Source organism: Apostichopus japonicus, chromosome 18, assembly GCF_037975245.1.
Source record: "Apostichopus japonicus isolate 1M-3 chromosome 18, ASM3797524v1, whole genome shotgun sequence".
NCBI classification, from domain to species: Eukaryota; Metazoa; Echinodermata; class Holothuroidea; order Aspidochirotida; family Stichopodidae; genus Apostichopus; species Apostichopus japonicus.
Genome location: NC_092578.1, coordinates 6,061,970 through 6,077,182, shown reverse-complemented (window position 1 = coordinate 6,077,182; position 15,213 = coordinate 6,061,970). Strand labels below are relative to the sequence as shown.

Here is a 15,213-nt window from a genome sequence, read left to right as displayed (position 1 = left end):
TATTAAAATAGTCCCAACTCGGTATTATATATTTCAATTAATTTATTTCTTCCATTAAATATGTATAAATACATGTATAAGATATATAAATTCAGTAGTATGAATGTGGAATACTTGAATCCAAAGAGAAGAAAATATTCCATTTGCTCACATGAGTTTGGTTCTGTGGTAGTAGGTTGAAGGTGCTCTCTGGCCATCTTCTGTAACGCTCTCATGAAGACCGATATCAGTCGATCAATGTAACTGACATTAGTGGTGCACGCAGCCTTCAGTATCATCAGGGTACCGAATAGTCGAGGAGTGGGGGTACCATTGGCAGCCCTGGTAGGAAAAGAGACATTGTACATTGAATAACAGTATATGAGGTCACCATGGGGGATACCATAGGCAGCCCTGGTAAACAAGAGACTTTGTACAATGAATGGTATCTGAGGTCACCATGGGGGATACCATTGGCAGCCCTGGTAGGAAAAGAGACATTGTACATTGAATGGTATCTGAGGTCACCATGGCTTTCTACCATTGCCCAGGTAGAAAGAGACTTTGTACATTGAGTAATGGTATCTGAGGTCACCATGGGGGTACCATTGGCAGCCCTGGTAGGAAAAGAGACATTGAACATTGAATGGTATCTGAGGTCACCACGGGGTATACCATGGCAGCCCTCGTAGAAAACGAGACATTGTTCATTGAATGGTATCTGAGGTCACCATGGGGGTACCATTGGCAGCCCTTGTAGAAAAAGAGACTTTGTACATTGAGTAATGGTATCTGAAGTCACCATGGGGGGTACCATTGGCAGCCCTTGGTTACCATTTAGTGTACTAATGCATACCATGTCAAGACTATATACAGAATTACAAAAGTGACATGCTGTTTTGCTATTTCTTCTCCAAGCTGGACAAAACAGAAACGTTAACTCTACGTTCTTTAATGTTTGACAAAGAAGCTGTTTGCGATAGGAAGGAGGCATGCATATCAGAGGTGATTATTTTGTACCTCTTACAGTAATAGTAGAACGTAGATAAGTCTGGTCAGAATTCTCTGTGAAACCCTAATTCCTTCTTTAACCAACTCAGCACTGACTGCCACAAGTAGCAAGCCAAGCAGTAAAGCTTTAAGGCGAACATTCGAAAAATACTTAATTTCCACTGTAATTAACTTTTTTGACGCAAACTCAAAATTAAAATATAAAATGCTTGCAGGAACCTCAATGTGGCAAGTCATGATTTTTTATTGATAAAATCCAAAGATGACGTAAAGTTGAACTTACTTTTCGTAAGCTGTTAAGCCTTCGTAGATGATTTTACCGACACCGGCATACAGTGCTTCCAGCTCCTCAAACTTTGATGCAATCGACGAACTACCTGCTTATGAGTCAAACGGAATGAGGTGCACAGAATGAAGTACAGAGGCATGACTTTATCTAAATCTTGAAACAAGACACAAACTATAAAAACCTCACACAAGAAAACTTGAAGGGTACAACACTATCACCAATTATTTGAGGTATGCACAATAGTTAAGTTACGTAACAGCATGCCATAAATCTGATAATAAATGAATATTCATTGTATAATTTACAATGTAGTTTACGTTACTTGTCAGAAGACCTGCGGTACATTAGTAACAAACTGAGTGAACAACATCAGTCGTACCAAAAACGATGTCTACCAATAAATTACTCAGTACTTCAGATGCACCCTTCCGAAAAGAACATCAGACGATCTCAAGATAATCAGATATGCAGAATCAAGAAGAGGTAGATTAAGCAAATGAAGATATTTACCTGGTTCTGTCGGGAATATTCCCATCAAGCGCACTAGCAGAGAGTGAACAGACCTTATGACCTTTGTATTGTCACATGTCATGCATTTGACTATGCCTCGTTGCAAGGGTTTCAAACTTGTCAAGATGGCTTGTTTATCCTGCGGTCCAAAAAAAAAAAAAAATGTTATTTTCTGGAACATTCTGTCATATTAATCAGGATAGTATTAGCACCAACCAGGAAAAGTTTGGTTAATTTGACCAGGAAAGAGGTGGAACATTTTATGATATTAACCAGGATAGTATTAGCACCAACCAGGATATGTTGGTTGATTTAACCAGGAATGAGGTGAATACCCTTTGATATTAACCAGGTGGTAAATTTTTACGAATATTGGATTATCTGACTAATATATAGAACTGATATATAACTAAATCAAGTAGGGTGCAAGAATAGATGCTACTCTGGGAGGTAGAGCATTTACTCAGGGCAATTTTCTGACAAATCTTCAGTTTACAAGTTTTTTGACAGTGTCTTTTTGCTGTGAGACCCTGGTGACATTATTCTTGAAATATGTTACGAGACTAATCAAAATTACACTCAGGAATGGTCTGATCCTGTGATAATGGTCTGATCATGTGATAATTGTCTGATCCTGTGATAATAGTTAGATCCTGTGATAATTGTCTGATCCTGTGATAATGGTCTGATCATGTGATAATGGTCTGATCCTGTGGTGTGATCCTGATCATGTGATAACAACATGATCCTGTGATAGAAACTTACCATGATAGTCAATAAGAAGTTGAGAACATCGAGGCCGGCACAGATGTTGCCAAAGTTGATTTGAGTGGGTTGATCCTGGAAAATATCAAAAAATTCGATCGCAACATTAAATGAAAATTATTTAATCAACAACAAGCCTCTACCACACTGCCCTGATCGTAGTCTGCTTTTCTGGCCTTTTTTTCAACCTTACACAATCAGTTACAAGGTCACATTTTAGAGAAAGAGCATTTGCATATACAGCCTCACTTTCTCACTGTTAATTTAAAATCGCTCCTAATGTTAATTCTTTTCAATGGCAACTTAGGACTCATCATTTCAGTTCTTATTTTGATTGTTTCAGCGCCATGAACAATTATATTTCTGCATATTCGGCAATTTAGAAATGTATTTATCATTTTATTATTATTTATTTACTATTAAACAGTCTCTCACAACTGTACAGATATTAACACAAAAATAGGATCTTAAAGAAGAAGAAATGGAATAAATTTGTGCAGAAAGCTCTACAGATTTCATTTATACTAAGCTTCAAAATTCCACAATTGTTGAGGCTTTTTATATTAGAACTACAGCCAAACAATGTGCATCAATATTTTCAAACTCAACCAAAAATATTAATTTCTCTTTAAAGATTATCAATCACAGGGTTGGAAGAGCCAGATCCCCATAATTTGTGCCATGACTCTGGTCCACAAACCCCACCCCAACACTCCCACCCCCCCTGGACCCCACCCTGCCTTCCCTGAGAAATTGCTGTCAAGATCAAACATGAACTCACTATCGATGAAAATATCTTGTCCAGGAATGACAGCCTTAGATCACTGGTGGGCCAGACCTCGGCCCCACCACATACCCCCCCACGCTCCCACCCACCTGGTCCCCCCTGCCTTCCCTGAGATATTGCAGTCAAGATCAAACATGAACTCACTATCGATGAAAATATCTTGTCCAGGAATGACAGCCTTAAATCACTGGTGGGCCAGACCTCGGGCCTTAGGGCCATCTTTAGCAGGCCCATGCACCTACGAGAGAGCTGTTCCCCTGGTGATCCCACAGAGGCCCCAGACTCATTCACCTGGCAGGCTAATCGGATCAAAAAGTTGACCACCGAGTCAGAATGGACCTTGTCGACTTGACGGTTAGGGTCGGTGGAAGATTTGGGCGTCTGCAGGAGAAAAGACAGAGAGTGTGTGTGGGATGTTTTAAATGGCCGATCGAGTTTTACAATTTACTTTGTCAGGTACCACAATTCACATCCCTGCTATACCTCCACTGTACCCATATGCTCTGTACTAAAATGATGAGTTTGCATGTTATATCGTTGCCTTTCAAGGTGGTCTTTCCATTGCCTTACTTCTATCAATTTGTTGGCAATAACAATTGCATGGTGAATAAAATGTTTCAAATAGCTACACCTTTTGCACAATTCTTTCTAAAGCTGATCTTTTTCACTGAAGTTTCTCCAGTTTAACACTGGGAAAGCATTTACATGAAAGCATGTTTAGACATAAGTAGAATCTTACAATAAACACTACATTCTGGTTGCTAAGAAACTGTTATTGCACTCCTGGACAGAAGGAATATGAATATGTAGAAATAGATTACTTACAACTGGTGATGCTGGGCCAGACGTAGAGCTGTGTCTAGCTCTCTTGCTGTCTGGTTCTCCTCCAGAGCCAGCCTAGTGATTAAAACAAGTAAAAGAGAAGTTTAAGAAAACACAAGAACGGAAAAATAGTATACAGTACTGCACAGAGATAGTTACCTCAAAAACATATTACATCATAGTTATAAAAACAGTACTGCACAGAGATAGTTACCTCGTAAACATATTACATCAGGGATACTATTACAGTAATGCACAGTGTTAGACTTCTAGAGCAAGAAGACTCTAAACATTCTCCTTAATGTGTGATTGCAGAAACACAGAACTACGATGTTTCAAAAGAGATGATTAAGCAGCAGCAGAATTAAAACTTGTTGCTATGGATACTATCTTAAGAAAGAACAGGAATGAAGGGGCCAGAGAGAACTGACAGAGTCTGAATTGAAAGTCCACATATTCAATCTTCATGATTCCAAAACAAAGGTTTGGTGACTTTAGTTTTATTTTTCGATTATCCTAGCATAAAGAACTTCATCAACGAGCCACCTCCTGTTTGGAAGTCAACATTAGTCAGAATTCGTATAGGCACAACACTATTGCAGTTTATCAAGCGTCCCCTCTCAACTAGCACCATTGGTGTTTATTATTCGTACCTCTGTGTTGCTTTGTTCCTCATCTTTTATCCTCTGAAGCTCCCACTTGATGATGACCTCCACCAGGTCCACCACCAGTTTGCGGTGCTCCATGGATGAATTTTGGGTGTAGCCCAACCTCTGGATGGAGTAGACGATGGTCTGTATCAGGTGATGGCGAACTGGGTAATACACCTTGTAGTGACGGTTGATCAGTTGCCTGTGGTAATGATATTAGAAAAGGGATATGGACAGATGACATTTCTGTAATGTTACCTTAATACAGGCCGACTACCCAGGATAAGTTTCCCGATGACGGATATCAAAGTTGCGAAAATACAAGGAATTTTTAAAATGGTACGAACAATAAGTTAAACTTAAAGGGATAGAAGGAATATCAGGTAACAATGAATTAGAAACTACAAGAATTTATTAACGAACAAAACTTAAGAACAATAGTGAGTATCAAACTGTAGATTACTGGGACAATATTAGTAACTGACCATTGATGCCAAGAAAATGACTTTTATGGTTTATTATAATAAGATTATAGATGGTAACAGAGTGAAGATGCCAAAGGACCAACTTTGGAGTAACCGACTGTAGATAACTATGACAATAACAGTCACTTACTGATGGTGTCTGAGGGTGTGTAGTTGCTAATTGGTGACCGTGTAAACGGAAGTACTTAGGAGCAACCAACTGTAGAAGACTATGACAATAACAATCACTTACTGATGGTGTCTGAGGGTATGAAGTTGCTGTGACTAGCACAATTGATAACCGTGTAAAGGGAAGTAGTAGAAAAGTAGTTTAACTTTTGATACGCAACAGTTGAGTATCAAAGTGGTTTTATCTCCAGGACAATATAGTGGTATATGACTGATGAATTTTACACCAATGGTGTAAGGCAAAGAGTAAACAGTGACTTACAACATATGAACCAATTGAGCAGTGGTGTATCCTTCCTCAACGATGATCTTTTTGGTCCAGTGCATCAGCATGGTGTTACCGTCCTCCATCCTCTGGGGTAGGACTGGGGTCAGGATATCCAGGGCCTGACGTACCACCCCCTTAGCCTCCAAGGCGTGGGCCTTCAAGAGACTATGGAATACCTGAAAGAAGACCAAGAAATTACATGATATAGACGTTAGAGTTCTGTACAATATTTAAAGAAGATAAATTATAAACATTAACAGAAAAAAAAGTTGATACAGATTTGCAATTATTTATCCATTCTGCTTGCTTATGGTTGTGAAGAGAGTTCTTAACCAACGCCTAAGATTTTTGACCAACTAATCAGCTTTTAGATTTACCGTAAAGATCAATATTCCTGTGAATGGCAACTTGATGCTGGAATGTGGTTACAGAAAGTGTACCTTGGATTTGGGAGTCACATATAGCTTTATAGTTCATTGCTTACCACTACCAGAGGACATATTTACTACAAATTGTTCTTTACCTTGAGCACAATTTTCTTGTGAATGGCAAACTTTGCGATGGTATGCGATAGCAGTAAATGTCCGTAATACTTGGTAGTTGGATCCACACAATTCTTCTGGATCAGACACGGCCAGGCAAATGTCATCAACCGACGTAACTTTGATCCCTGTCGTCTGAAACAATCCAGGAGAGAAAAAAGAGGTATGAACAGATGAGAAAATCAGAAACTACTTACAAAGGATTTGTAACTTAGAAATGATTTATCAACTTCAATAGCAATTTGATTTTGTAATCATAAGACAGAAAGTTCAGGAATATTCATGTTTTCTTTGGTGAAAACAAATTAGAATTCTCATGAAAAAAACAAACTGGAAAGTTGGAATAATTGAAAAAATGTTAGATTAATTTTATCATCTTGTTCACATACTCAACCCTCGCTGCTATACTACAAGTAAATAAAACACAAAAAACTGTTCTTTCTTTTAAATATCGCCATAATTGGTTTTACACACCTCAATGAAATGCTAGATACTGAATGATTCTTTACCAGCTACTTTAATAATGTTTATCTAAATGTGAGTAGAGTGACGTACTTGTCTGCTGTGTCGTGGATATGAGGTGCAGCTTTCTCCACCAAGAGGGCGCCAAACTGGAGCAGGAGGATCCTGAGGGCGTCTGATGTTCCGTGAGGATTGTCAGGGTCGATGACCTTACTGATGAAGACCGACACCAAGTTATCTGGACTATTTTGGCTGGGATTGGGTGGTCCCCCGATAAGCTGCAAATAAGCAAAACATAGTTATAAATTTCTGTGAGAAAATTTCAAAAGTGTTTCAAACCTCTAAAACTAAACAAGATATACGTTAAAATACTACTCATGTAAAAACATCAATAATATATTATTCAAGCTACAAGACCATCACTAGTGTGTCTTGTCAGCGGTGAAATCCTTGAAGTTGTTTTTTAAGTATTATATCACTATGGTTACCGTCCCTTTTGCTTCACCGAGAATAATCATAATACAGATCACAGTGTGTAGGTGGGAGATGTACATTCAGCTGAACAGTGGATATGCTTGCAGTAAAATTATTTTACAATATTTGTGGTGGAAGAAATACCTGTCAAGAACGTTCCCTCGCATTTATACAGACGATATATATTGTCTGATAATAACTACTGAGATAAGGTTATATTTACTCCAGTATATTTTACTGTCTTCTTTTAGCTCAGCAGTTCTGAGGTTTTGAAGAATTTACCTTATTTTTAGATAAATTATTTGACAATACACTACTGTAAATCTTTGAATAAATCTTTGAATAAAATGTCAGAGAAATCGTTCTCTGAATATGCAACAGTCATTCGAGGACTGCAAATACGGATCAACGACTCGCAGGTTTCTCAATAATCAAAAGTGGGGAGGGTCAGGGATAAAGAGAATTAAATTCCAAAAGATAGATTGGTATTAGCACTGCAAGAGAAATAGTAAGAGATGAAAAAGACAGGGCTAAGAGTGAGTCGCTGATTAACTGTCCAACCCTTGAATTCCCACCAAAGTTACCTAAAACCAGCATATTCGTTAAGAGTTTCCTCTCGATCTTACCTCATCTCCTTCTCCTTTATCGAAAGATGCAGCAAACATGGGAATGATGACATATTGCAGAGCAGCGGCTATCAGCTCCTGAGGGGAACTCTTATCCATGTACAGTGCCACAAACGTAAAGAACACCTTCCTCTTCTGCTCCACCACATAACCCTGGAGGATGAAAAACAAAACACAAATTAGGTCCAAAAAATATCATTTACCCAATGATTGGAAAAGGGGCAATCCAACACAAAGACAGATAGATGGATAAAATCATGGATAAAAAAAAAAAATGTGTGAATATTAGTCAAACCAATTTGAGCAATCGATGAACAATACAGAAATGACTAGGAAAATTACAAACATAATTGAAAAGCTTGTTGGCTAGAACAGAATTCAAAACCAGTGAACTGAGGGTAGCTATCTAGTTAGCCCTTTGGTTGGTGGCTGTCCCTATTTTATAGTCAAAACAACACATCTGGGAGTTTGATTTGAAAAATAATAGGACTCTAGAATTGTCATCCTCACAAGTTTGACTCCAGGATAACTATTGTAGAAAGAGACAGACATTCCTTTTTTACTTTAATAGAGTAGTGTTTTGACCAATTTTTCATTGCAACTTTTATAAAAGTGAAGAACAACATTTGTCTTCAAGTCGAACAAATAATTGTATACTATTAAAGTCTGTTATATATAATATTAAAAGAGACAGATTTTTTTTTTAACATACTGCTTTTATCTACTGCCAAAATCCTGTGTAGATTTAAACACATAACATTCGAAGGGCCTATATTTTGATGCTGGCAAGATTTTCTTCACTTTATCAGGATGTTGCAGGAGATCTTGCCAGAATGGACTCATAACTCTAACTTTCATAAAATAAATAACAAAACTATCCAAATAATCTCTAGAAATTGACCATACTTGCATTCAAGTTCCTCTTATTCTTGCTCATTAACATTTTCTTTACCTTTGCAATTTTTTCTTCTATGAATTCTCTCACAAACTGAAAGTTTGGCATGTAACGTTTTATGAAGACTCTCAACAGCTGAAAGACCAGCTCCACGTTATCAGGATGTTGCCTAAAAGAACAAAAGAAGATAAATAAAGTCAGAGAAAATATCTTAAGTTTCAAAATGAAGCTGCTTTGTCTAGCTTAATGGTATTTTTGGTGATGGTGATGGTGGGGGGGGGGGGATTCAGCTTCTTTGTACTTCTATATATCAACACACAGCAATAATCAATGCTGGAAGTATGTGTAAAACTTACAGTTTCAACAATTTTCCATTATAAATTTAGACACTTCTCCAAAATTCATTCCTATTACTCAATGTGTCAACACTTATAAACTACTTTTTCTAGCGTACCCGACAACAGCTCAGCAATGACATTAATCCAAACAAATGAGTAAACCTGAGACTAGAAGTTTGCAGCTTTCTTGAATATTAATTAACAAATTAGAGCCTTAGTGCCGTACTGTGCATAGTTGATTAGACATTTTGCCAGTAGCTTGGGCTCATTCCAGTGGGAGGTGCTGACATTATCGTTAATGTGCCTTTCTTGAAAGGCATCTGAAATCCAGATACGTCGCAGGTGGTTGCACTGGAAAAGGAAAAAGAAAGATGAAAAAATAAGAAAAGAAGGGAACGTTACTATGACCTCTCGTAGCTCTGGCCCTCGAATAAATTGTGCGGTGCTTGAAAACATCAATTTTACACAATTCTAAATCGAGCAGTATGTTGTGAAGTTCAATACACATTTCACATTTAAACAATTTCAATTGTTGAATTAATTTTACGATAGAAAAATTAAATTATATTGACGATATAATTTCCTCACTTCCTTCTGCAATCCCTACTTCTTGCCAAGAAAAATTGCAACAAAACAAAAACAAATGCATAAAAATCACCATAAAAGATTAAAAATAGGATCCAACCCATTTTCTTAACCATTCTAACAATTTTAATTTAAACAATCTCGACCACAACAGACACAAAATATTCCACAAAGACTATATTGGGAATTGACATATGCAAGGATATAGTGTTAAGAGAGATATACAAGGTGCAAGCATTATATATTCTCGGCCATCTCTGCTTACCAGCTGAGGTTGCTTCGGTAACCAGTTGGGATTATGTTTGACCAGAATCCTGCTGATATAAATACTCTGGAACTGTAGCTCTAGTAGGGTCTTCTCACTGATAGTGGTCGGTCTTGCTGGTGGCTGACGATGAAAAACCAAAAAGAGGAAAGAATGTCACTGAAGCTTAAAACTAAACTTAACACTTCCATTTCTTAACAACAGTATTTATGAATCTTTCTTGATCAATTCACATGCGAATGATGCATGAATTCAATGAAATGTCATAGCATAATTCATTTACTTTGATGCTTGTAATACTATACATATATATATATATATATATATACATACATGAAATTCATACATACAAATATACATTTATATATATATATAAATATATTTGAAATCGTAGTATATATATTTATTTTTTTATTTGCTTTGTTATGCAAAACTAACTTTGGCATCATATTCAGTTACTTCTAACTGCAAGATTTAACTGAGAATGCCTAAAACTGTGCAATCTTGTAAAGAAGAAATCATTTTTTTTGAAGTTAGCATATTAATTCCAAGTATAATTCCTCAGTCTACCCAGTGCAGTTCCTACCGATTGTAATCCCTTCGCTGTTTGGCAAAGTTTTATTTTTGTCTTTCATGTTGGTTAGCATTCATCGACACTGAGTGTTACCAAAAAGACTTAGGATGAACCATGGGAAAATTGGTTATTAGATACGATCACCAAATTAGCACTTGAATTTTATACAGCACATGACACAATTATCCTGAGCTCTCCACTTGTTGGACTCCTGGTTTAGGTTATTTTTTTTCTTTTCTTTTTCAGTATTGTAGACATTTATTTCATTTACCTGTGGCTTAGCAAACGCTAAATTGATTATCTTTGGCGTGTTGGCCTCCAGGACCTGCCTAAGAGGTCCGGCTCCTTTCTGCTTCAAGAAGTACTGAAATGAGAGAACACAGACAATCATTAATATATATATACACAGTACTCACTAATTGCTCACATTACAAACAGATCTTACAAACTTGTTTGCGGCATAACTAAAGCTGAGTTCAATCTTCTTTGATACCATCTACAAACTGAAATCAAACTAAGAACACACTGTACCTCCATGAGTGATATTGTCATAGTCTGCACATACTGTCCTTTCAGAAACTAAATATCTAATATTTAAAAAAATGGCCGATGAGCTATGAAATATCAAAGGGCATGTAGGCAGTGTTGAAGCTAGCAAGAGGGTTGGAAGGGGAGATGGCAGGAAAGGGAAACCACAGACAAAGTGGTTAAAGTCAGGACCAAAGAGATGAAACGAAAAGAGTGAATGACAGAATTAAATGACTGAATTAACAGCTAAACAAAAACCAGCCTTGATCACCAAAACATTGATCTTACTTGGGATCCAGTTCAAAGTTCACTATTCTCTTTTCAAGATGGAGTAGAGGAACTAGGTTAAATATGAAATCAGTTTCTTGAAAGCACAGCACATTTTTCCAAAGAATGCACCTTTGCTCGTGATCTGAAGTGGTCACTTACACCTACGTCCCTATCTACTACTTACTATCAACAAACGGCTCAGCTGAGGTTTCTTGAGAGTGGCCTCGACCATGAAGTATTCGATAGTTTGCTTTGGATACCTCAGCAAGAATTTGAGCAGAGGTGCCCTGAAAGGACTTCCAGCCTGTTGTAGAAAGAAAAAATGAATAATGAATATCAGGTATGCAAGATGGGTAACATCTTGACAGAAATCAGTAGTAATTTAGGGGTAATAGTAAGTTATCTATATGTTCAGACTTAAATGTAGCAGGATATCACAAATATTCTCATTAACCATTGGTTTGTAAGATCTGGTACAGAGAATGTTGTGATGACCCAAAAAAGGAAGAGGCATGATGGAGGGGGGGGGGGGGGTGGAATGTGAGTAACAAAAGACTAGTAGCAGTAACGTCCTCTATTGCTCGTCAATGGGCTAAATTAACTGTGCAACGGACAAACCTTTGATCCTATTATGATATATTTGTAATTAAATAATGTTTTAATTTATTGTTCTTAATTAACTCAATATCATTCTACATGACTGTATATCAGCAACTTAGATTAGCTATAACAGCAATATGCTGCAAAACTTGAAACTATTTCAAGCATCAACAATGTATTTATTCCCAAAAACTTCCTCTGGGTTTTTCTAACCTCCATGGAGAGGGCCATCTCTGCCTGGACGGTCAGTAGCATCATATTTTCCAACTGTTTGGCAGAGGCAGCTGGAATGGCGTGGAATATATTCAAGATGGCTGTGCAGATCTTGATGTTTTCCATGGCTTTCTGGGGCTGGCTTGTCTTCTGAGCCAATATGGTGGCCTCCATCCACTTCTTCAGATGGGTCTGTCAGAGGAAGGTAATAAAGAGATGAAAGTTAGACAAGCCTACTGCCCAAAAATATCGTTCAAATTTGACAATGCATCCCATTGTGTACATCAGGGGTGGGCAACCTTCTTAAATGAATGGGTCAGATATACGGAGTGAAAAATTTACTGGGACGCACCTAACCAACGACCTGCTGTTGATATCAAACCTTTGATTCTGAGGACTTTCAAGCAATAGGTGTTAGTACTTAATCTGTATTCACAAAAACATAATGTCAATACATAAACAGTTGATAATTAATGGGGATAATAGGCCTACCTGACAGCACCATTAGTGCCGATAAATTCTAAGCAGCTAAATCGTTTTTTTGTGATGATGTAAACTAGATTGATTTTTTTCATTTTCTTGAGACATCTCACGGGCCGCATGTGGCCCGCTGGCCGTAGGTTGCCCAACCCAGGTGTACATTGTAATTTTAATCAAGAGCAATGTACATTCTACAGTTATCAGTCTGCATGTGTCTGACATTATACATGTATTATACCTCCTAGTCTTAGTAGCATTTTTTCCCATAATTTCTTGCAAAAACTTAAGAAGAATGAAAAAAAGCTTTGTAAATCCAGAAGCTTTCAGGTGTGTCCAGTTACAGCCTGTACTTGAAACAACTCCTACAACTAAACAGCATCAGTTCATAAAGTTTCTTACAAAATGGCACAAAAAACGACTCACTCACAAGAGTGTGTTCAGTTACATAGTCTGTTCCAGTCTGAATATGTTATAAAACCTTGTTCTAGACACTTGACAGCATATTTTTCATACAGCTTCTCACAAAAGTGCATTTGAATAAGATGTCTGTAAGATTTTACACATTATCATTTTTTTTTCTATGCTAATGCAGCAGCAAATATCATGAATCTTAAACTTACCAGCATCTGTTCACACAGTTTCTCACTAAAGGCATCTGGAAAGAGTTCTGTGAGACTGTGTAATCGCTGGATTATGTTTAGGGTGAGACTACGATGGTCTCCTAACTTCAGGAGCAACGGCCTCACATTAGTATGAATAAGATCCTTCTCCACTGGATGGCCCGCAATAAACTGATAAAGAAATATTTTGAAAAAAGGTCATCATTTTTTGTCATCGAGTAGATAAGCAAAGAAAAAACATAGATTTTGGTTTAGATTCCTCCCCCCCCCCTCCAAAAAAAAGACTCTTTCAGCAAAGTCAAGTCTTTTTTTCCAACTCAAAGGTAAGCTCAAACATGCACGTATCAAAATATTTTTCTAAATGATATATCTTTTACAACATCTCTTATACCACTCTTTCACTGTAGTGACCATGAATGTGCCTTTCACAGTATGACATAACTTTCAATGGTTGGATCTCCGGTCCAGATAATTCAGAATGAAAATCTCACAAAAAGTCCATTAATCCAAATTTTTACTATATATATATATGGGAAATATGTGAAAAGAATCATATATTCTCAAATTTTTATCATATATTTAAGAAAATGATGAAGACTTCGAAAAGGGAAGTCTGGTGACATATTTGACCTCTAACCTAACTCTCGATACCCCTGATTTAAAGCATAGACGCACCTTCTTCATAGCCTCTGCTCCTGCTTCCTGCAGCTCTGACTGTGTTGAGTTAAGAGCCGTATAGAGGACTTTGAAGATCCTCTCTCTAGCTTCAGGGATGTAGTGACAAGCAGCTAAGGCTTCTGTTTTTTTACAAATAGTACAAGATAAAATTGAAATAATGTTTTCAATCATATCATAATTATTTCAAATGCTTAAAAAAGTCTTTAAAGTCTTTAATAAAATTTCAAAATGAAAATATAAATAATATTTCACATGCTCAATATCAGTTACACACCCCCAAAAGTACAAATCGCAATAAAAGTATTTAACGCCGCAAGGATAATTCGGCCGAGGTTCGCTACGACTGAATGTCGTAAGTAATGTACTCACTGAGGGCGCTGACTCGCAAAGGCACCAGAGATGGGACGGACTTGTAACAGGGCAACTTGACCAACATGGCATCGTCCAGCTCACAGAGATTCATCAACTACAGGAAAAATACAAGAATCACTACTTGTCGAACTCTTACATGAATTTTGCACAAAAAATATTATGTTAGATGTTAGACAATGATTAAACTGTGTTCTGTTCAGATAGCAGAGAGCAGCAACTACCACATTACCACAAGGAAACTCGTCAACTATCTTACACATTTTTATTTTACAAAGAAATATGGTCAGTTATACCATGACTGATATGGCCAAAAAAAATCTGGTAATAAACAATCAGTCTCTTGCGAGTGATTATTGAAGAGCAGATAAATAATTCAAGTTACCTCCATGAAGAAGACCTTGTGTTCGGGTATCTGTAGGTTCATCTTAAAGAGTCGAGGCTCCAGTGTGGTGCAGAATGTGTTACTGTCCATCAGCCCTCTCTGGGCATTGGCCGGCTGGTGCCTCAGCAGGTGCTTCTTGGGCGGGATCATGTCGGCCAACACCTCTTTGTGGGGCTGCATAATATCTGTCACTGTCTTACCGGTCAGCGTAGCCAACGATTGCAAGGAGTGCATTGCCTGGGATGGAACAAAAAAATGTGACTTTAATACTACTGCTGGATATCAATTTAATGTCTGTCTGACTAAGATTAGTTGGCATATTAAAGATTACATATTTTAATGCTTGTGGGAGTGAGCAGAAGAAAACATGGTGATTGCAATGAACGCATTGCCTTGGATGGAAGTCATGGAACAAAAGGATGTGACTCTTATACCACAGCTGGAAATCAATTTAATATCTGTCAGACTAAGATTAGCATATTGAAAGCTTGCATATTAAAGATTGCATATTAATGCATGTGGCAGTGAGCAGAAGAAAACATGGTGAAGTTATCCTGTATCACTCTAACTTCACA

The 15,213-nt window shown here is 37.4% G+C and overlaps 1 protein-coding gene across 3 annotated transcripts in view; it reads right to left on the bottom strand.

Annotated features, from left to right (window-relative positions):
- Positions 1–15,213, bottom strand: part of LOC139958393 (transformation/transcription domain-associated protein-like) — a 77,748-nt gene that overhangs the window by 29,695 nt on the left and 32,840 nt on the right. Inside the window, exons 30-51 of one of the 3 annotated variants that reach the window (XM_071955445.1) lie at positions 14,639–14,875; positions 14,254–14,350; positions 13,882–14,003; positions 13,207–13,377; positions 12,107–12,298; positions 11,478–11,597; positions 10,767–10,859; positions 9,922–10,044; positions 9,298–9,422; positions 8,791–8,902; positions 7,839–7,991; positions 6,832–7,016; positions 6,258–6,411; positions 5,729–5,910; positions 4,817–5,015; positions 4,167–4,238; positions 3,543–3,722; positions 3,336–3,392; positions 2,555–2,629; positions 1,790–1,928; positions 1,274–1,370; positions 152–321 (exon numbers count right to left, since the gene is read on the bottom strand). In XM_071955445.1, the coding sequence (XP_071811546.1) occupies positions 152–321; positions 1,274–1,370; positions 1,790–1,928; positions 2,555–2,629; positions 3,336–3,392; positions 3,543–3,722; positions 4,167–4,238; positions 4,817–5,015; positions 5,729–5,910; positions 6,258–6,411; positions 6,832–7,016; positions 7,839–7,991; positions 8,791–8,902; positions 9,298–9,422; positions 9,922–10,044; positions 10,767–10,859; positions 11,478–11,597; positions 12,107–12,298; positions 13,207–13,377; positions 13,882–14,003; positions 14,254–14,350; positions 14,639–14,875 (3,055 nt within the window). Of the gene's footprint in view, positions 1–151; positions 322–1,273; positions 1,371–1,789; positions 1,929–2,554; positions 2,630–3,335; positions 3,393–3,485; positions 3,723–4,166; positions 4,239–4,816; positions 5,016–5,728; positions 5,911–6,257; positions 6,412–6,831; positions 7,017–7,838; positions 7,992–8,790; positions 8,903–9,297; positions 9,423–9,921; positions 10,045–10,766; positions 10,860–11,477; positions 11,598–12,106; positions 12,299–13,206; positions 13,378–13,881; positions 14,004–14,253; positions 14,351–14,638; positions 14,876–15,213 lie in introns of all 3 variants that reach the window. The other 2 variants (XM_071955444.1, XM_071955446.1) reach the window with 2 other exon arrangements.